This window comes from Aulonocara sp. 'chitande type north' Nkhata Bay, linkage group LG1 (genome assembly GCF_057382095.1).
Source record: "Aulonocara sp. 'chitande type north' Nkhata Bay isolate Kocher_YH1m ecotype deep benthic linkage group LG1, A_spYH_male_GT1.1, whole genome shotgun sequence".
Lineage (NCBI taxonomy): Eukaryota > Metazoa > Chordata > Actinopteri > Cichliformes > Cichlidae > Aulonocara > Aulonocara sp. 'chitande type north' Nkhata Bay.
This window is the reverse complement of record NC_141344.1, coordinates 38,928,928-38,945,787: the sequence shown is the minus strand read 5'-3', so window position 1 is coordinate 38,945,787 and position 16,860 is coordinate 38,928,928. Positions and strand designations below refer to the sequence as shown.

Below are 16,860 nucleotides of genomic sequence, written 5' to 3'. Positions count from 1 at the left end.
CTCTCCCTGCTGTCCATCGTCATTCTCCTCTGCTCGTTCTCATTCAGGTTTGTGCTTTGTAGTTTAGTTGTTTCCCAGTATAGTTTAGTTCCAGCTCCATTTTTCCGTTTGTATTTACTTTCATGTTCAATAAACCACCTTTACACCTTCACGACTGCCTGCACTTGGATCCTCCTTCATTTCCTCCACACGGCTCACCTCACTCGCCGTGACAGTACGGACCAGCCAGATATGGATCCAGCGGCAGTCACCCCACCCAGGGAGCTTCAGGAGGCCGTTATCCGCTCCGCCTCTAAGTTGGTTTACTGGCTGCTTGAGCATGAGGGAGGGGCGCCTCTTCACTCCGTTGAAGCCGATCTACGACACCTCCTTACCTGTTATCCCTGGCTACTGGACTCTTTGCATCCGCTCGTGCAGGATTACGTTCTCCACGAACTTCACCTCCATCCTCCAGCCGCTACCGCTTCCCAACCCAGCCGGGCGGTGAAGGTTTTTCCCGGCCCGCCGGAGATTTTTCCCGGCCCGCCGGATGTTTTGCCCGGGAGGAAGCAACGATCGCGCCGCCGGCGCGTCACCCCACAGCCAGAGATTAGGACTCCTGAGTTGCCGGCTGTGGTGAGTGGAAAAGACACACTGTCTGTTTCGCCAGATCTTGTGACTGTTTATACCGGGGCTGGGTTTGTTGAGTTAGCTTCCCAGCCAGAAGCTCAGTTAGCTGCCCAGCCGTCACCTCCATCACATTCAGCCTCACTACCCATAGCCCAGTTACAGTCTCAGCCAGACTTAGTAGACACTATGTTACAATCCATAGCCCAGTCAATAGCTCAGTTGGTAGAAGACTCATCAGCCTTATTATCAGCTCAGCCACCTATTCAGCCATCATTTTCACCAACTCCTCCTGCACAACAAGTTAAGTCCATTCAACCCGAAAAGAACTGTTTTTCATCTGTTCATTACAAGCAGGGAACACACTCCACCACAACATCTGCTGGTTCTCTTACGCTGGCCATGTCAGAGACAGTTGCTCCCTCTAGGGCCTCCCCAGAGGCTAGGTGTCAGTCACCAGCCAACTCTGGACCCCTAGAGGTCAAGACGCCAGTGCCAGCAGCCTCACCGGAGAACTCACCTGACCAGTCTCAGCTCTCAGCACCCCCTGAGAGTTCAAGTGAGTTCACCCGTCCGCCTCAGTCCTCTGCTGAGCGTATTGGGGAACACTTTCAGCCCTCTGAGGACTGCATCCCACTGTTGCTGCCTGAGTTTAGCCACTGTGCTGCTCAGTCCCAGCCAGTGTCCACACTGGCAGAGGTCTCCGTACCTGCTGCTTCAGTGTCTGTTTCCACTGGAGGGCCAGAGGAGCCCGTCCAGGCTCAGGCGATGTTAGCTGGGGGTTCAGGTGAACCCAGCCAGCATCCTGCCTCGTCGGCTGGAGGGCCCGAGGAGCCCGTCCAGCCTCATGTCACGTCAGCTGGAGGGCCCGAGGAGCCCGTCCAGCCTCATGTCACGTCAGCTGGAGGGCCCGAGGAGCCCGTCCAGCCTCATGCCACGTCAGCTGGAGGGCCCGAGGAGCCCGTCCAGCCTCATGCCACGTCAGCTGGAGGGCCCGAGGAGCCCGTCCAGCCTCATGCCACGTCAGCTGGGGGTTCAGGAGAACCGCACCAGCCTCATGCCACGTCAGCTGGAGGGTCCGAGGGGCCCGTCCAGCCTCCCGTCTCCGCTGGAGGGTCCGAGGGGCCCATTCAGCTGCCTGCTGCTCCATCAGCTCCGCCCACGCCGTCGTCTGGTCCAGCCTCCGCTTTGGCTTCAGCTTCAGCCTCGTCTGGTCCAGCCTTCACTTCAGCCTCGTCTGGTCCAGCTTCAGCATCCTCATCAGCCTCGTCTGGTCCGGCCTCCGTGCCTTCATCAGCCTCGTCTGGTCCGGCCTCCGTGCCTTCATCAGCCTCGTCTGGTCCGGCCTCCGTGCCTTCATCAGCCTCGTCTGGTCCGGCCTCCGTGCCTTCATCCACGCCTGGTCCTGCCTCGCCTGGTCCTGCCTCGCCTGGTCCTGCCTCGCCTGGTCCTGTGGTTGCCACGCCGCCGTCAGAGCCAGCTCGACCTGTTCCGCCTAGCCTCTGCCGGCCATTTTCCAGGCCTATAAGGTGGCATCATGGCCTTCGGGGACGGCCTCCGGAAAAGGTTTGTCGCCGCCGCTGGCATCGTGGCCGCCCTCCGGACTTCTGTTGCCACCCCCGCCTTCTTGCCGGCCTCCAGAACTGCATTCGCGCCGCCGTTGCCGTCCGCACGGTTGGCCCCCGGACCTGCTTCCTCGCCGCCGTTGCTGCACGCACGGTCGGCCTCCAGAACTGTTTGCCCGTCGCCGCCGTTGCCGTGTGCACGGTCGGCCTCCAGAACTGTTTGCCCGTCGCCGCCGTTGCCGTGTGCACGGTTGGCCTCCTGACTGTGTTATGGACTAGTGAACAGTCGTGTTTTGGTTCTGGACTCTGTACTCCTTGTTTTTTGTTTCGGACCCTCCTTCCTGGACCCCCTCCGCCCGCCCTGGCTTGGTGCTTCCTGCTTTTTTATTTTGTTTAGGGCTGTCGGGAGCCAGCCCTTAGAGGGGGGGTACTGTCACGGTTCTGGGTCCGTTGGACCCAGTATTTTGAGTTTATTGTGTTTTGATTTAAGTTTGCATCAGGGATTGTGTTCTTGTTCTCTTGTCGTGTTATGGTAATGTTTATGTCTATTATTAGAGTTCCATGTTCTGTTTATCTGGGTTTAAGATGTGGGTTTAGTTTCATATGTCATTTCAAGTCTGTCTCTGTCTAGTCTGTGTCTTAGTAAAGTGTGTTTTGTTTCCTGTTTTATTGTGAAGGTCTGCGTCTCATGTGAGTGTGTTCAGTTTTACCTTTGTCTCGTCTTGTTGATTATTCCCAGCTGTGTCCACCACCTGTGTGTAATTCCCCTGTGGTTCTCTGTGTATTTAAGTCATGTCTTCAGTCATTGTTGTTGCTGGTCCGTCTGTGTATTCCACCCTGCGTCATCTGTGTATCTACCATGTCACATCCGTGTGCTCTCCCTGCTGTCCATCGTCATTCTCCTCTGCTCGTTCTCATTCAGGTTTGTGCTTTGTAGTTTAGTTGTTTCCCAGTATAGTTTAGTTCCAGCTCCATTTTTCCATTTGTATTTACTTTCATGTTCAATAAACCACCTTTACACCTTCACGACTGCCTGCACTTAGATCCTCCTTCATTTCCTCCACACGGCTCACCTCACTCGCCGTGACACTGGGAGAGAGTCCTGTAACTCTCTGTCTGCAAAATACAGGATATAATGACCAACGTTGGGCAATTAATTATATAGTTACTTCTTCAAAAAAGTAACTGAGTTATGCAAACAAAGTTTTTTGCAGCTGTTTACCTAAAAATGCAGCCAAGGCGTTTTTTAAACAAACATTTCAAACTATTTACAGAACAATCAGCTGTTCTGCATCAAATTTGATGCCACACAAATTATTTGTGCCACTCCAAAAAATAATTTCTGTCAACTATGAGATGAAGGAGAACAACAGCCTGATACCTGCAGGCCTGACAGCAGCAGATGTATCACTGCTGTAACACCTGTAACATTCAGCAGTCGCCTCATTGTTCTGACACACACAACAAAACTATTGACTACACTACACACTAACTACACAAGATTTGCGCTAAACGTGGCAAATCTCTCACATCTCAAAACACAGCCGTCACTCCTAAAACTTCCCCCTTCCTAAATAACTAAATGCCATGTTGCCATCTCATTCTTTGATTGGTCGACATGGTACATTTTTCGACCAATAGGAAAGGGTGGAGTTTTTTTGGTTTTGTTTTTGCTCACAGGCTTTGGAGGTTTTCCTTATAAAACGCCGTTTTTACCGTTTCTTGCCGCAGTAAATATAAACAACGATAGTATTCAGGAAGAAAACCAAACATTGCAGATATTTCTTACCATAACTCTGGTTTTACGTGGCCGATCAACACAATTTAAAAACTGGTATAAAGTCCAGACTTTTTATGTCAATTGTTCCGTCTGTCCTGCTCACATCTCCAATGGTTGTCCACGTTGTCATTAACGTGGCTTCACTCCACATCAGCCACGCCGCTTTGCTAGCTAAACACCGGTGTCGGCACATAAGGACGCTGTCAATGACGTTGATTAACTACGTATATGCCAATGTGAATCGCATTACTGGCTGGACTATGGGATAAGGTGGCATCGTTGTAATCCCATACAATGATGCCACCTTATCAGTAAGCCAGTCACTTACTGACTCACACTGCAAAACAGAATTGTTAAAGTAAAGTATTAATTTTAATTTCAATTCAGGTTCGATTTTTTTTTGTGCACAACGCAGATTTTCTGTGCGCAGAGACCGTGCCAGCAGTGCGCAATTGCGCACGTGCGCAGCTTAGAGGGAACATTGTTCTGGAGCTCTATGTGGTCTGCCACTGTGTGGTTGAACTGCTGTGGTTTCACTTTGCAGTAATATGTGCAGTCAATCATGAAATATCTAGGAAGGAAAAAACGGACTTCTTGCAGTAGTGGCATGCAATTACAATACGATGCTCGAATTCAGTGAGCTCTTTCAAACAGCCCAAATCTTTACAAAGGCAGACTACATAGGTAGGTGCTTGATTTTATACACTTGTGTCAATGGGACTGAAAACACTTGAATTGAGAAAATACAAAGTCAAGTACTTTTTTCCATATAGTATCATTTCCAGGTCTGAGGTAGAACATTAGCAGCCTCAACGACTACCGACCAGTTGCTCTAACACCTGTCATAATGAAGTGCTTTGAGAAACTGGTCAGACGTCACATCATGTCCTGCTTGCCACCCACACTCGACCCGCTTCAGTTCGCATACAGAGCTAACAGATCAACTGAAGATGCCATTGCTACAACGCTCCACACCAGCATCTCTCACCTGGAAGTGCAGGGCCGTTACGCCAGGCTGCTCTTTGTTGACTTTAACTCTGCTTTCAATACGATACTCCCGGACAGACTAATAGTTAAACTGCTGGAAATCGGACTTCCTTCTACCACCTGCCGCTGGGTCAGAGACTTCCTCTCAGACCGTGTACAGAGAGTTAGAGTGGGGCCTCATATTTCCTCAGCCCTCAGCCTCAACACCGGCTCTCCACAAGGCTGTGTACTGAGTCCCCTACTGTACACTCTGTACACACATGACTGTGTTAGTTCCCACCCAGACAACTCAGTCATCAAGTTTGCAGATGATACCACCGTAGTGGGGCTCATCTCAGGGGGAGATGAGACTGCGTACAGAGCTGAAGTTCAGAGGCTGTCAGATTGGTGTGTAGATAACAACCTGGACCTCAATACCACCAAGACAAGAGAACTGGTAGTTGACTTCAGAAGGAGGAAGTCTGAGCTGCAGCCTGTCAGCATCAACGGGGAGTGTGTTGAAAGGGTCTCCAGTTTCAGGTTTCTGGGTGTGCACATAGACACAGACCTCCAATGGAGCTCTAACATCTCTGCAGTTTTAAAGAAGGCCCAACAGCGTCTCAACTTTCTGAGAATCCTTAGAAAAATGGACCTGAAGGAGCTGCTGACCGTCTTCTACCGCTGCTCCATTGAAACTGTGCTGACATATTGCATCGGTGTGTAGCTATCCAGCTGCACCACAGCACACAGAAAGGCACTCCAGAGGGTCATCAATATGGCCCAAAAAAATCATTGGACATCCTCTTCCCTCCCTGAAGGACCTGTACAGCACTCGCTGTCTCAAGAGGGCACGCAGCATCCTACGGGACGGTACACACCCAGGACACCGGGTGTTTAAGTTGCTGCCGTCTGGCAGGAGATTCAGACTGCTGAGGTCCCGAACAAATAGACTCAAGGACAGCTTTTACAACAGGGCAACAGCCCTAATCAGTGCTCACTGTTGGCCTCTCTCAGTTTTTATTACCACTGTTCATTTTGAAGCTCAGTTTTTAAACCCTTAAGCTGGGCAAACACTGTGCGATTTTTTTTCAGTCACGTTATTCAGCTTCTACTCAAACTGCATGATTGACTTGCAGGGGTTAGAACGTCATAGGTCACGATGCAGGGTCCTACATTATACAGCCCAATGCTCTGATGTGACCTGAGTGCTCACACTGTGTGTCCATAAGATGAAGGTTATAACAGAAAATCTGTCGCTCTGTCTTTCACTCACACAGACACGCACACCACCACCATCAACTTTGAATTCAATTCAATTCAATTTTATTTATATAGCGCCAAATCACAACAAAAGTCGTCTCAAGGCGCTTCATAGATACAGAGAAAAACCCAACAATCATATGACCCCCTATGAGCAAGCACTTTGGCGACAGTGGGAAGAAAAAACTCCCTTTTAACAGGAAGAAACCTCCGACAGAACCAGGCTCAGGGAGGGGCGGGGCCATCTGCTGCGACTGTTTGGGGTGAGAGAAGGAAGACAGGATAAAGACATGCTGTGGAAGAGAGACAGAGGTTAATAACAGATATGATTCAATGCAGAGAGGTCTATCAACACATAGTGAGTGAGAAAGGTGACTGGAAAGGAAAAACTCAATGCATCATGGGAATCCCTGGCAGCCTACGTCTATTGCAGCATAACTAAGGGAGGATTCAGGGTCACCTGGTCCAGCCCTAACTATATGCTTTAGCAAAAAGGAAAGTTTGAAGCCTAATCTTGAAAGTAGAGATAGTGTCTGTCTCCCGAATCCAAACTGGAAGCTGGTTCCACAGAAGAGGGGCCTGAAAACTGAAGGCTCTCCCTCCCATTCTACTTTTAAATACTCTGGGAACAACAAGTAGGCCTGCAGTGTGAGAGCGAAGTGCTCTAATAGGGTGATATGGTACTACAAGGTCATTAAGATAAGATGGGGCCTGATTATTTAAGACCTTGTATGTGAGGAGCAGGATTTTGAATTCAATTCTGGATTTAACAGGGAGCCAATGAAGGGAAGCCAATACAGGAGAAATATGCTCTCTCTTTCTAGTCCCTGTCAGGACTCTTGCTGCAGCATTTTGGATTAGCTGAAGGCTTTTCAGGGAGTTTTTAGGACATCCTGATAATAATGAATTACAGTCGTCCAGCCTGGAAGTAATAAATGCATGAACTAGTTTTTCAGCATCACTCTGAGACAGGATATTTCTAACTTTAGAGATGTTGCACAAATGGAAGAACGCAGTCTTACATATTTGTTTAATATGTGCGTTGAAGGACATGTCCTGGTCAAAAATGACTCCAAGGTTCCTCACAGTGTTACTGGAGGCCAAGGTAATGCCATCCAGAGTAAGAATCTGCTTAGATACCATATTTCTAAGCTTTTCAGGGCCAAGTACAATAACCTCAGTTTGATCTGAATTAAGAAGCAGAAAGTTCGCAGCCATCCAGTTCTTTATGTCTTTAAGACATTCCTGCAGTTTAACTAATTGGTGTGTGTTATCTGGCTTCATGGACAGATAGAGCTGGGTGTCATCAGCATAGCAGTGAAAATGTATGCTATGTCTTCTAATGATGCTGCCTAAGGGAAGCATGTATAATGTAAACAGAATTGGTCCTAGCACTGAACCCTGTGGAACTCCATAATTAACCTCAGTGTGTGAAGAGGACTCTCCATTTACATGCACAAACTGGAGTCTATTAGATAGATATGATACAAACCACTGCAGTGCAGTACCTGTAATACCTACAGCATGTTCTAATCGCTCTAATAGGATATTATGGTCGACAGTATCGAACGCTGCACTGAGGTCTAGCAGGACAAGCACAGAGATGAGTCCACTGTCAGAGGCCATAAGAAGATCATTTGTAACCTTCACTAAATCTGTTTCTGTGCTGTGATGAGCTCTGAAACCTGACTGAAACTCTTCAAATAAACCATTCCTCTGCAGATGATCTGTTAGCTGTTTGACAACTACTCTTTCAAGGATGTTTGATATGAAAGGAAGGTTGGAGATTGGCCTGTAATTAGCTAAGACTGCTGGGTCCAGAGATGCTTTTTGAGTAAAGGTTTAACTACAGCCAGCTTGAAGGCCTGTGGTACATAGCCGATTATTAGAGATAGGTTGATCATATTTAAGGTCGAAGAATTAATTAATGGCAGGACTTCTTTGAGCAGTTTTGTAGGAATGGGGTCTAAAAGACACGTTGATGGTTTGGAGGAAGTAATTATTGAAGTTAAGTCAGAAAGATCAATTGGAGAAAAAGAGTCTAAATGAACATCAATGGTACTAAGAGTAGCTGTAGATAATATTACATCTGTGGGGTGATTATTGGTAATTTTTTCTCTAATGATAAAAATTTTATTTGTGAAGAAGTTCATGAAGTCATTACTAGTTAACGTTAAAGGGATGGTTGGCTCAACAGAGCTCTGACTGTTTGTCAGCCTGGCTACAGTGCTGAAGAGAAACCTGGGGTTGTTCTTATTTTCTTCAATCAGTGATGACTAGTAAGATGTTCTGGCTTTGCGGAGAGCTTTCTTATAAAGCAACAAACTATTTCTCCAGGCTAAATGATGATCCTCTAAATTTGTGACACACCATTTCCTCTCCAGCTTACGAGTCATCTGCTTTAGGGTATGTGTTTGAGAATTATACCACGGAGTCAGGTACTTCTGATTTGAGACCTTAGTTTTCACAGGAGCTACAGTATCCAGAGTCGTACGTAGTGAGGAGGTAAAATTATTAACAAGATAATCGACCTCTGTTGGAGTAGCGTTCAGATAGCTGCTCTGCTCTAGGTTGGTACAGGGCATTGAAGATGATAACAGTGGGTGGATTATATTCTTAAACTTAGTTACAGCACTTTCAGAAAGACATCTACTGTGATAAAGTCTACTCTCCACTGCTGTGTAATCAATTATTGTAAATGTAAATGTTATCAGGAAATGATCAGCCAGGAGAGAAACACTGTTAAATGTTCAGTTTCTATGCCATATGTTAACACAAGATCTAGAGTGTGATTAAAGTGGTGGGTGGGTTCTTTTACAGTTTGAGAGAAGCCAATTGAGTCTAATAACAGATTAAATGCCATGTTGAGGCTGTCATTCTTAGCATCTACATGGATGTTAAAATCATCCACAATAATTATTTTATCTGAGCTGAGAACTAAATCAGATAAGAAGTCTGAGAAATCAGACAGAAACTCTGAGTAAGGCCCAGGTGGACGATAGATGATAACAAGTAAGACTGGTTTCTGAGTTTTACAGCTGGGGTGGACAATGTTAAGCATCAGGCTTTCAAATGAATTACAAGTCTGTCTTGGTCTTTCATTAATTAATAGGCTGGTGTGAAAAATTGCTGCCACACCGCCCCCTCGGCCTGTGCTTCGAGATTTCTGGTAGTTAGAATGACTCGGGGGTGTTGATTCATTTAAACTAACATAATCATCCTCTTGCAACCAGGTTTCTGTAAGGCAGAGTAAATCGATTTGTTGATCAATTATTAAGTCATGTACTAACAGAGACTTGGAGGAGAGAGACTTTGCTAAATTGCGAATGAAATACATTGATCAGGCAGCTGTGATTGAGCAGTAAACTCCATCCAACTATTTTCACGGTTGTTGTGGTCGTGATGAGCCAAAGTTCTACAAGTTGTGCCTCCATCGCTCCACCACTGCTCCGTCTTTTCACTTTCATTTCTGTGTTTGCGCGTGCGCAGTGTGAGAGGCTGCATTGACACCCTCACGACGGGCGACAGGATTTCAAACATGTTTGATTTTCTTACGACCAAGCGATTGATGATCGGGAGCTGGTTGTGAGGTGTTTATCTCTTCTTGTTAGCCCACGTATACTACACGATGCATGACACACGATGAAGGCGAAACTCAGGGCGATCACCAAAACGGTCGCAGGACTGAAAAATCGTCTCAAAATGAGCCAAAAACCGCACAGTGTATGCCCAGCATTACGATGTAACTCCAGCCCAGCCCATGCAGCAGTATATTAATGACTAACCTCGTATTGTGGATGGATTATCTCAGTTGTTCTCCTGACTGAAGTTTGGTCCGTTTACAGCATCCTGCCATGCAATTGCATTTGTCCCTAACCATCGGGAACCCTCACGTTAACTTTTATTGAGTGGAAAAAAGTTAGCATTCATCCTCCAGCTTCACTGTGTTTATGTTATGCTAACATAGCTGTGTCGCTAGCGATCACGTAGCACATCATTATATACCAGCTAGCCCAACTTCAGTAACCTTACAAACATCACTGCTGTTTAGTTTTCTGTCTTCATTTATGTTGGAAGTGATAACAGAGCTGTACATTTGAATTTTTTCAGAAATCTCTCAGTCAGAGCATGCTATATCATGCTTAGGTGGAAACTAGCGAGCTAACTTCCTGCTATCATTTTATTAAAGATGAAAGAATTTAGACAGTTTTTTAACTCTCAGTGATATCGCAGTGTTCGTCTGAGTGAGTTTGGACGTGGACACGGCTAATGACGTCAGACTTAAAGACCGGATATGAAAATGGACTTGAGCTGTGCTCGGGGACCCCAATATGCACTTCCTTTAGAGTTTATGAGCTCAATAGTTAGGTTCAAGTCAAATTACATTTTGTAATATTGTGGTAAAAATCACACAAGCAAGATGACTTCATTACCCAATGGGTGATGTCAACATATCCATCTTTTTATATACAACACCATAGTCTACAGTCATACAACCCTAATTTCCTAAATGTTGGGATGATGTTTGAAATGTATATAAAAACAAGATCAAAAATGGAAGATAGGAAACCTATCAAATGTTTAACACAAGACAGAAGAAGAAGACAACCTGGTGGCTCCGAAGGTGGAGTCTGTCATCCACCAATCAGAAAGTTGGTAGATCAATTCCTGAACCAAGAGTGGCCCTGGATGCATCGATTGAGTGTGTGTGTGTGAGTGTTACACAACATGCTTAACTAAGTGTTTTTATTTTTGGGTAAATGAGAGTAAAAAGCACTTTGAATTCTCTGTTAGAGCACAAAAGCACGATACAAGTAGCAGTCCACTGAAACAGGCTTAGAGCTAATGTTTTGCCAGTTTAATTTGTCTGAAGGTGAATAGTTAGGGTTAATATTACTGTGAGCACTTTGAGTCACCTGTTGTAAAGCATTGCAGCTATATGAATACAACACTGTTCAAGTTGTACTTAATATCCATCATCCATTTGAACGAGTAAACAGTTTTAGGAAAACGAATGATCTCCTTTCTTTTGTGACACTACTTGCTACAACTACTACAAAACAACAATTTGAAGTAGCCACATGGCACACAGAACGAGGCCCGGGAGCTCGGGTAAACTCTGACAAATGAACAGTGTAGAGTATGTGAACAGACGGTCTGTCGACAGCTCCTTGGGGCCCTGTTCCCTCTATCACCATGGCAAGATTTTAATCAGCTGCAGCTGTAAAGGTTGTGCTTTCCATGCAGAATGTGTTTGACAGAGTTTTGAATAACTCTGTTTCCCAGATGGCTGCAGCTTGAGGAATAATAGGCTGATAAATCATTAACCAACCATTCAACACAATCACCTTCCTGATGTATGACATTTTAGTGTGTGTGGCGGGGCGTAGGTGGCGGTGCCGCGGCAGGAAAGGCAGACACACCTGCGTGGCAGGGTCCTGTCATTGTGTTGTTGTGTGTGTGTGGCTGGCAGCTAGGGAGCTGCAGCCGTGAGCTGTAAGAGATGACAGCCGGAATAAATACAGTGGGGCAAAAAAGTATTTAGTCAGCCACCGATTGTGCAAGTTCCCCCACCTAAAATGATGACAGAGGTCAGTAATTTGCACCAGAGGTACACTTCAACTGTGAGAGACAGAATGTGAAAAAAAAATCCATGAATCCACATGGTAGGATTTGTAAAGAATTTATTCGTAAATCAGGGTGGAAAATAAGTATTTGGTCAATAACAAAAATACAACTCAATACTTTGTAACATAACCTTTGTTGGCAATAACAGAGGTCAAACGTTTACTATAGGTCTTTACCAGGTTTGCACACACAGTAGCTGGTATTTTGGCCCATTCCTCCATGCAGATCTTCTCGAGAGCAGTGATGTTTTGGGGCTGTCGCCGAGCAACACGGACTTTCAACTCCCACCACAGATTTTCTATGGGGTTGAGGTCTGGAGACTGGCTAGGCCACTCCAGGACTTTCAAATGCTTCTTACGGAGCCACTCCTTTGTTGCCCGGGCGGTGTGTTTTGGATCATTGTCATGTTGGAAGACCCAGCCTCGTTTCATCTTCAAAGTTCTCACTGATGGAAGGAGGTTTTGGCTCAAAATCTCACGATACATGGCCCCATTCATTCTGTCCTTAACACGGATCAGTCGTCCTGTCCCCTTGGCAGAAAAACAGCCCCATAGCATGATGTTTCCACCCCCATGCTTCACAGTAGGTATGGTGTTCTTGGGACGCAACTCAGTATTCTTCTTCCTCCAAACACGACGAGTTGAGTTTATACCAAAAAGTTCTACTTTGGTTTCATCTGACCACATGACATTCTCCCAGTCCTCTGCTGTATCATCCATGTGCTCTCTGGCAAACTTCAGACGGGCCTGGACATGCACTGGCTTCAGCAGCGGAACACGTCTGGCACTGCGGGATTTGATTCCCTGCCGTTGTAGTGTGTTACTGATGGTGACCTTTGTTACTTTGGTCCCAGCTCTCTGCAGGTCATTCACCAGGTCCCCCCGTGTGGTTCTGGGATCTTTGCTCACCGTTCTCATGATCATTTTGACCCCACGGGATGAGATCTTGCGTGGAGCCCCAGATCGAGGGAGATTATCAGTGGTCTTGTATGTCTTCCATTTTCTGATGATTGCTCCCACAGCAGGTCTACAATACTTTTCCTGGTGTCCTTCGAAAGCTCTTTGGTCTTGGCCATGGCGGAGTTTGGAGTCTGACTGTTTGAGGCTGTGGACAGGTGTCTTTTATACAGATGATGAGTTCAAACAGGTGCCATTCATACAGGTAACGAGTGGGGGACAGAAAAGCTTCTTACAGAAGACGTTACAGGTCTGTGAGAGCCAGAGATTTTCCTTGTTTGAGGTGACCAAATACTTATTTTCCACCCTGATTTACCAATAAATTCTTTACAAATCCTACCATGTGAATTCATGGATTTTTTTTTTCACATTCTGTCTCTCACAGTTGAAGTGTACCTCTGGTGCAAATTACTGACCTCTGTCATCATTTTAAGTGGGGGAACTTGCACAATCAGTGGCTGACTAAATACTTTTTTGCCCCACTGTATGTTAAAGTGTGGTGAAGTGTGGTCGCGTCATGCCTCTTACCTGCCACAGTGGTGCCAAAACCCAGGAGTCGTAATGGGAGACCACGACCAGGCCAGTCGGAGAAGACGCTGACCCAAATGGTGGAAGAACTTGTGGCCACGCAACAGAAGCAGGTGCACCAGCCTCTGGTGCGCATGAGGCCGGTGCGCCAGTTGATCCTGCACACTGGACGTCGGTCCAGCTGCCTGTGAGCCGGGACTCACATCTGCTTCTGCTGTGCCGTGTCCACAGGGCCCGGTGGCGCCAGTGTCCAGCAGCCTAGCCTCTGTCAGTGCGCCCCAGGGTGGCTGTGGCTACAATGTAGGCTTGCCATCACCAGTGTGTGAATGTGTGTGTGAATGGGTGGATGACTGGATATGTAAAGCGCTTTGGGGTCCTTAGGGACTAGTAAAGCGCTATATAAATACAGGCCATTTACCTGCCACGTGTCCAACCTCTGGACCAGCTTCGCCAGCTTCGCCAAACCAGAACTCACCTCCCACCCTGCTGAAACACCCCCCAAAACAGTTAGGAGGTAACTTCCTGGTCTGAATATTGAAGCCATTGTGACAGTGCCTTAAACCTGCATTCTGTCTGAAGACCACTGTTGGTGACAGCCATCTAGACTTCCAGTCCTATAGAATAGCGATTTTACATTAGTGCCTACTTGATCAGCACAACTTGACTTGACCATTACAGTTGAGTACCACCTAATGTACGTTGGGTCATTATAGCAATGCGGCCAAACAATGTTATTTTTTGTGCAGCCATTTCCCTTGTTGTTGGGTTTGAAAAATGGCGGTTTTGTTTTTAGTGAAGGAGAAGCTCTCATTAATTTTGAGAGTGTGACCGTGACTAACATGCAGTTTCTTGACATCATATTTTCAGAATGACTCAGATCGCTTTTAACCGCAGCCATATAGCTACTAAAAAGTACCTGGTACCAGGTGCTGCTACTTAATGATAAACCCTAAAAACCAAGTTCAGTCAAGCCAATTAGAGTAGGTACTAATAGATAAGGGCTATTGGGCTGTATATAGGCCTTCGTAAATTCACGAGGATGAACACAATTGGGATTGCTGGTCAGTCCTTGTGTTGGTCGCAGTGCTGGACGTACCCCAGGACTTCACGGGATTTTCTCCCTTTGAGTTACTGTTCAGCAGGAAGCAGCAGGGGGTGTTGGACCTAATTAAAAACTGGGTGGAAGGTCCAAACCCAGCTAAAAATGGAATTCAATACGTTCTTGAACTTAGACCAAAGCTACACACATTGAGGAGGTTATCATGAGAGAATTTGCTCCAGGCCCAGGAATGCCATCAGTGCCTGTGTAACAGAGGGGATAGTCTTGGGAAATTTTTACTGGGACATAAAGTGCGTGTATTGCTCCGTTCTTCTAGATCAAAGTTACTTACCAAGTGCCAAGAAAAACAACAGCCTTTTCCACTCCGTACGAGTTGTACCAATTTGTCACACTTCCTCTTGGCTTTTTCGGTCCCCCAGCCACCTTCCAGTGCTTCATCGACTGGGTGCTGCCCATCTGGATGACATCATCATCCATAGTGACACCTGGGTGGAGCATGTGCAGTGAGTGGCCACGATCCTGGAGTCCCTGAGGCAGGTGAGGCTGATGGCCAACCTGAAGAAGTGTGCGGTTGGACAGAGGGAAGTACTGGGGTACCACTTGGGAGGTTGGCAGGTTCGCCCGCAGGTGGAGAGAACACCAGCCATCACACCCTGCTGCATCGCAAGATCAAAAAGGAGTCTGCTTTGGCTAATACTGACAAAGCAAATTCTGAATCTTATAACTGCAAAAACTGTGCGCGTTAAGACTGTCCTGAAAAACGGTTTAACGCAGAGACTAAAAGTCTTCCCGGAGCCTACATGGAGGCTGAGCCTGTAGCTTCAGCTGCCTCTGGAACTCTGGAGGTTTTTAAACCAGTGCAACTGTCTCATCCTCCAGGTTCCAGGTTCTGGGAGCTCTGCCAAGCCGTCTCAACCTCCATCATCAGCTGGGAGCTTTGGCGAGCTTATCCAGCCAGCCACAAATTCCACATTGCTCCCTAAACCTTAGAAGCCACCTGGTCAGGCTGTGTGCACTGCACAGCTCAAGCTAACTCTGTCTCCACCTGAGGTTTCCTCACCATTTGGTTTGTCCAAGCCAGAGTTCTCCGTACCGTCTGATTCTGCTCCATGGCAGCAGTAAATATCTTAAAAAACACAATTAAACTCTATTCATTAATCTTTTATCATAGTTGCACTTGATTAGTCCACTAACTTGAGCCTTTACTTATTTTGCATGACCGCCTAGTTCAAAAATGAGACTGAAAACCCACACAATGCAAATTTCACAGTGTGTCTCAGATTGTTCAGCTGATCTCAAACCAATGAAATCTACAAACATCTCAGCAGGATTTCACATATTAGACAAAGTTTTTGTTCTTTTTTATTTGTTGGAGAAATTCCACTGTTTTAGTCCACAGTTGTGTAAATAATCACCTTAACTGTGATTATGTGCCACGTGTCTTCCTTCCCCCTCACAATCGAAAGCTTTTGAAGACACTTTTAAATCAACTCTCGTCTCTCCTTGTTCTCTTATTCAGTAATTATGTTGAGAGATCACAGCACTGCTTCATTATAAACACCCCACAGTGGACCTCAGAAATGGAAAAGGACTGCAGAGTGCTTTGAATTGAAAATTTCTGCTCCCCATCCATTATTTTAAAAAGACATCTCATCATTTGCCTTGCTGTACACATTGCTGCATCTCTGAGAAAAAAAGAAATCGATTTTTACAGCTTTCCCCCCTCTTTTTGTTCTTTGTTCTTTTGAAAAGCTACAAAAAATCTTATTGTGCCCTCATGCTGTGTTTGGTTGTGTTCTTTCAGCAGATAGCCTCTTGATTGTGATATTAATGGTTATCATCTTTACAAGCTAATCTGTGGATCTGGCAACACAGAACACAGGAACTCTGTTCAGCACTTGAGGGACCATCTATGGTAAACCTGCCTTCTTATTGCTTTTTTTTCTTTGTAAGGGATCTTTCTTTTTTGTTAGCATCACAAAAATCCAGCAATGGTTTTTGTTTGTTCACAGAAATAGGCTGTGAAAAATAAAAATGTATTACAGTTGTACATATTTTGTTGTTGTTGTTGTTGTTTTCTTATTAAATTTATTTTTAGTTATTATAAATGACAATTGAATGATTCCTGAAATGTAAACGTAATTGCAAGGAGTAAATCTAAAACTATGTTTTGCCAATGACAGCTCATCTTAGTTGCTTGTTAACTAAATGAGACGCCTCAGATTTAAAGATTGACGGCATTCTTTTAGCTCCAATGAAATGACCAACGTGATCATATGCTAAACCTAAGTGTAAAAAAGCTTTTAATGACTTCCTGATAATAATGAATTACAGTCGTCCAGCCTGGAAGTAATACATTTATGAACTAGTTTTTCAGCGTCACTCTGAGACAGGATATTTCTAATTTTAGAGATGTTGCGCAAATGGAAGAAAGCAGTCTTACATATTTGTTTAATATGTGCACTGAAGGACATGTCCTGGTCAAAAATCCACAGACATTAACATTATTAT

The 16,860-nt window shown here is 45.7% G+C and overlaps 1 protein-coding gene across 1 annotated transcript; it reads left to right on the top strand.

Moving 5' to 3' along the window:
• Positions 1–231: 231 nt before the first annotated feature.
• Positions 232–13,480, top strand: LOC147339524 (uncharacterized). The gene is made up of 4 exons (XM_086308862.1): positions 232–1,674; positions 1,811–1,814; positions 1,859–2,341; positions 13,299–13,480. The coding sequence occupies exons 1-4, from the start codon at positions 232–234 to the stop codon at positions 13,478–13,480; spliced, it is 2,112 nt and encodes a 703-aa protein (XP_086164988.1).
• Positions 13,481–16,860: the final 3,380 nt, after the last annotated feature.

Coding starts and splice junctions, on each gene's coding strand:
- LOC147339524 (XM_086308862.1), top strand. CDS start 232: ATGGATCCAGCGGCAGTCACCCCACCCAGGGAGCTTCAGGAGGCCGTT. Junction 2,342..13,298: donor CACGGTCGGCCTCCAGAACT/GTTTGCCCGTCG, acceptor TACCTGCCACAG/TGGTGCCAAAACCCAGGAGT.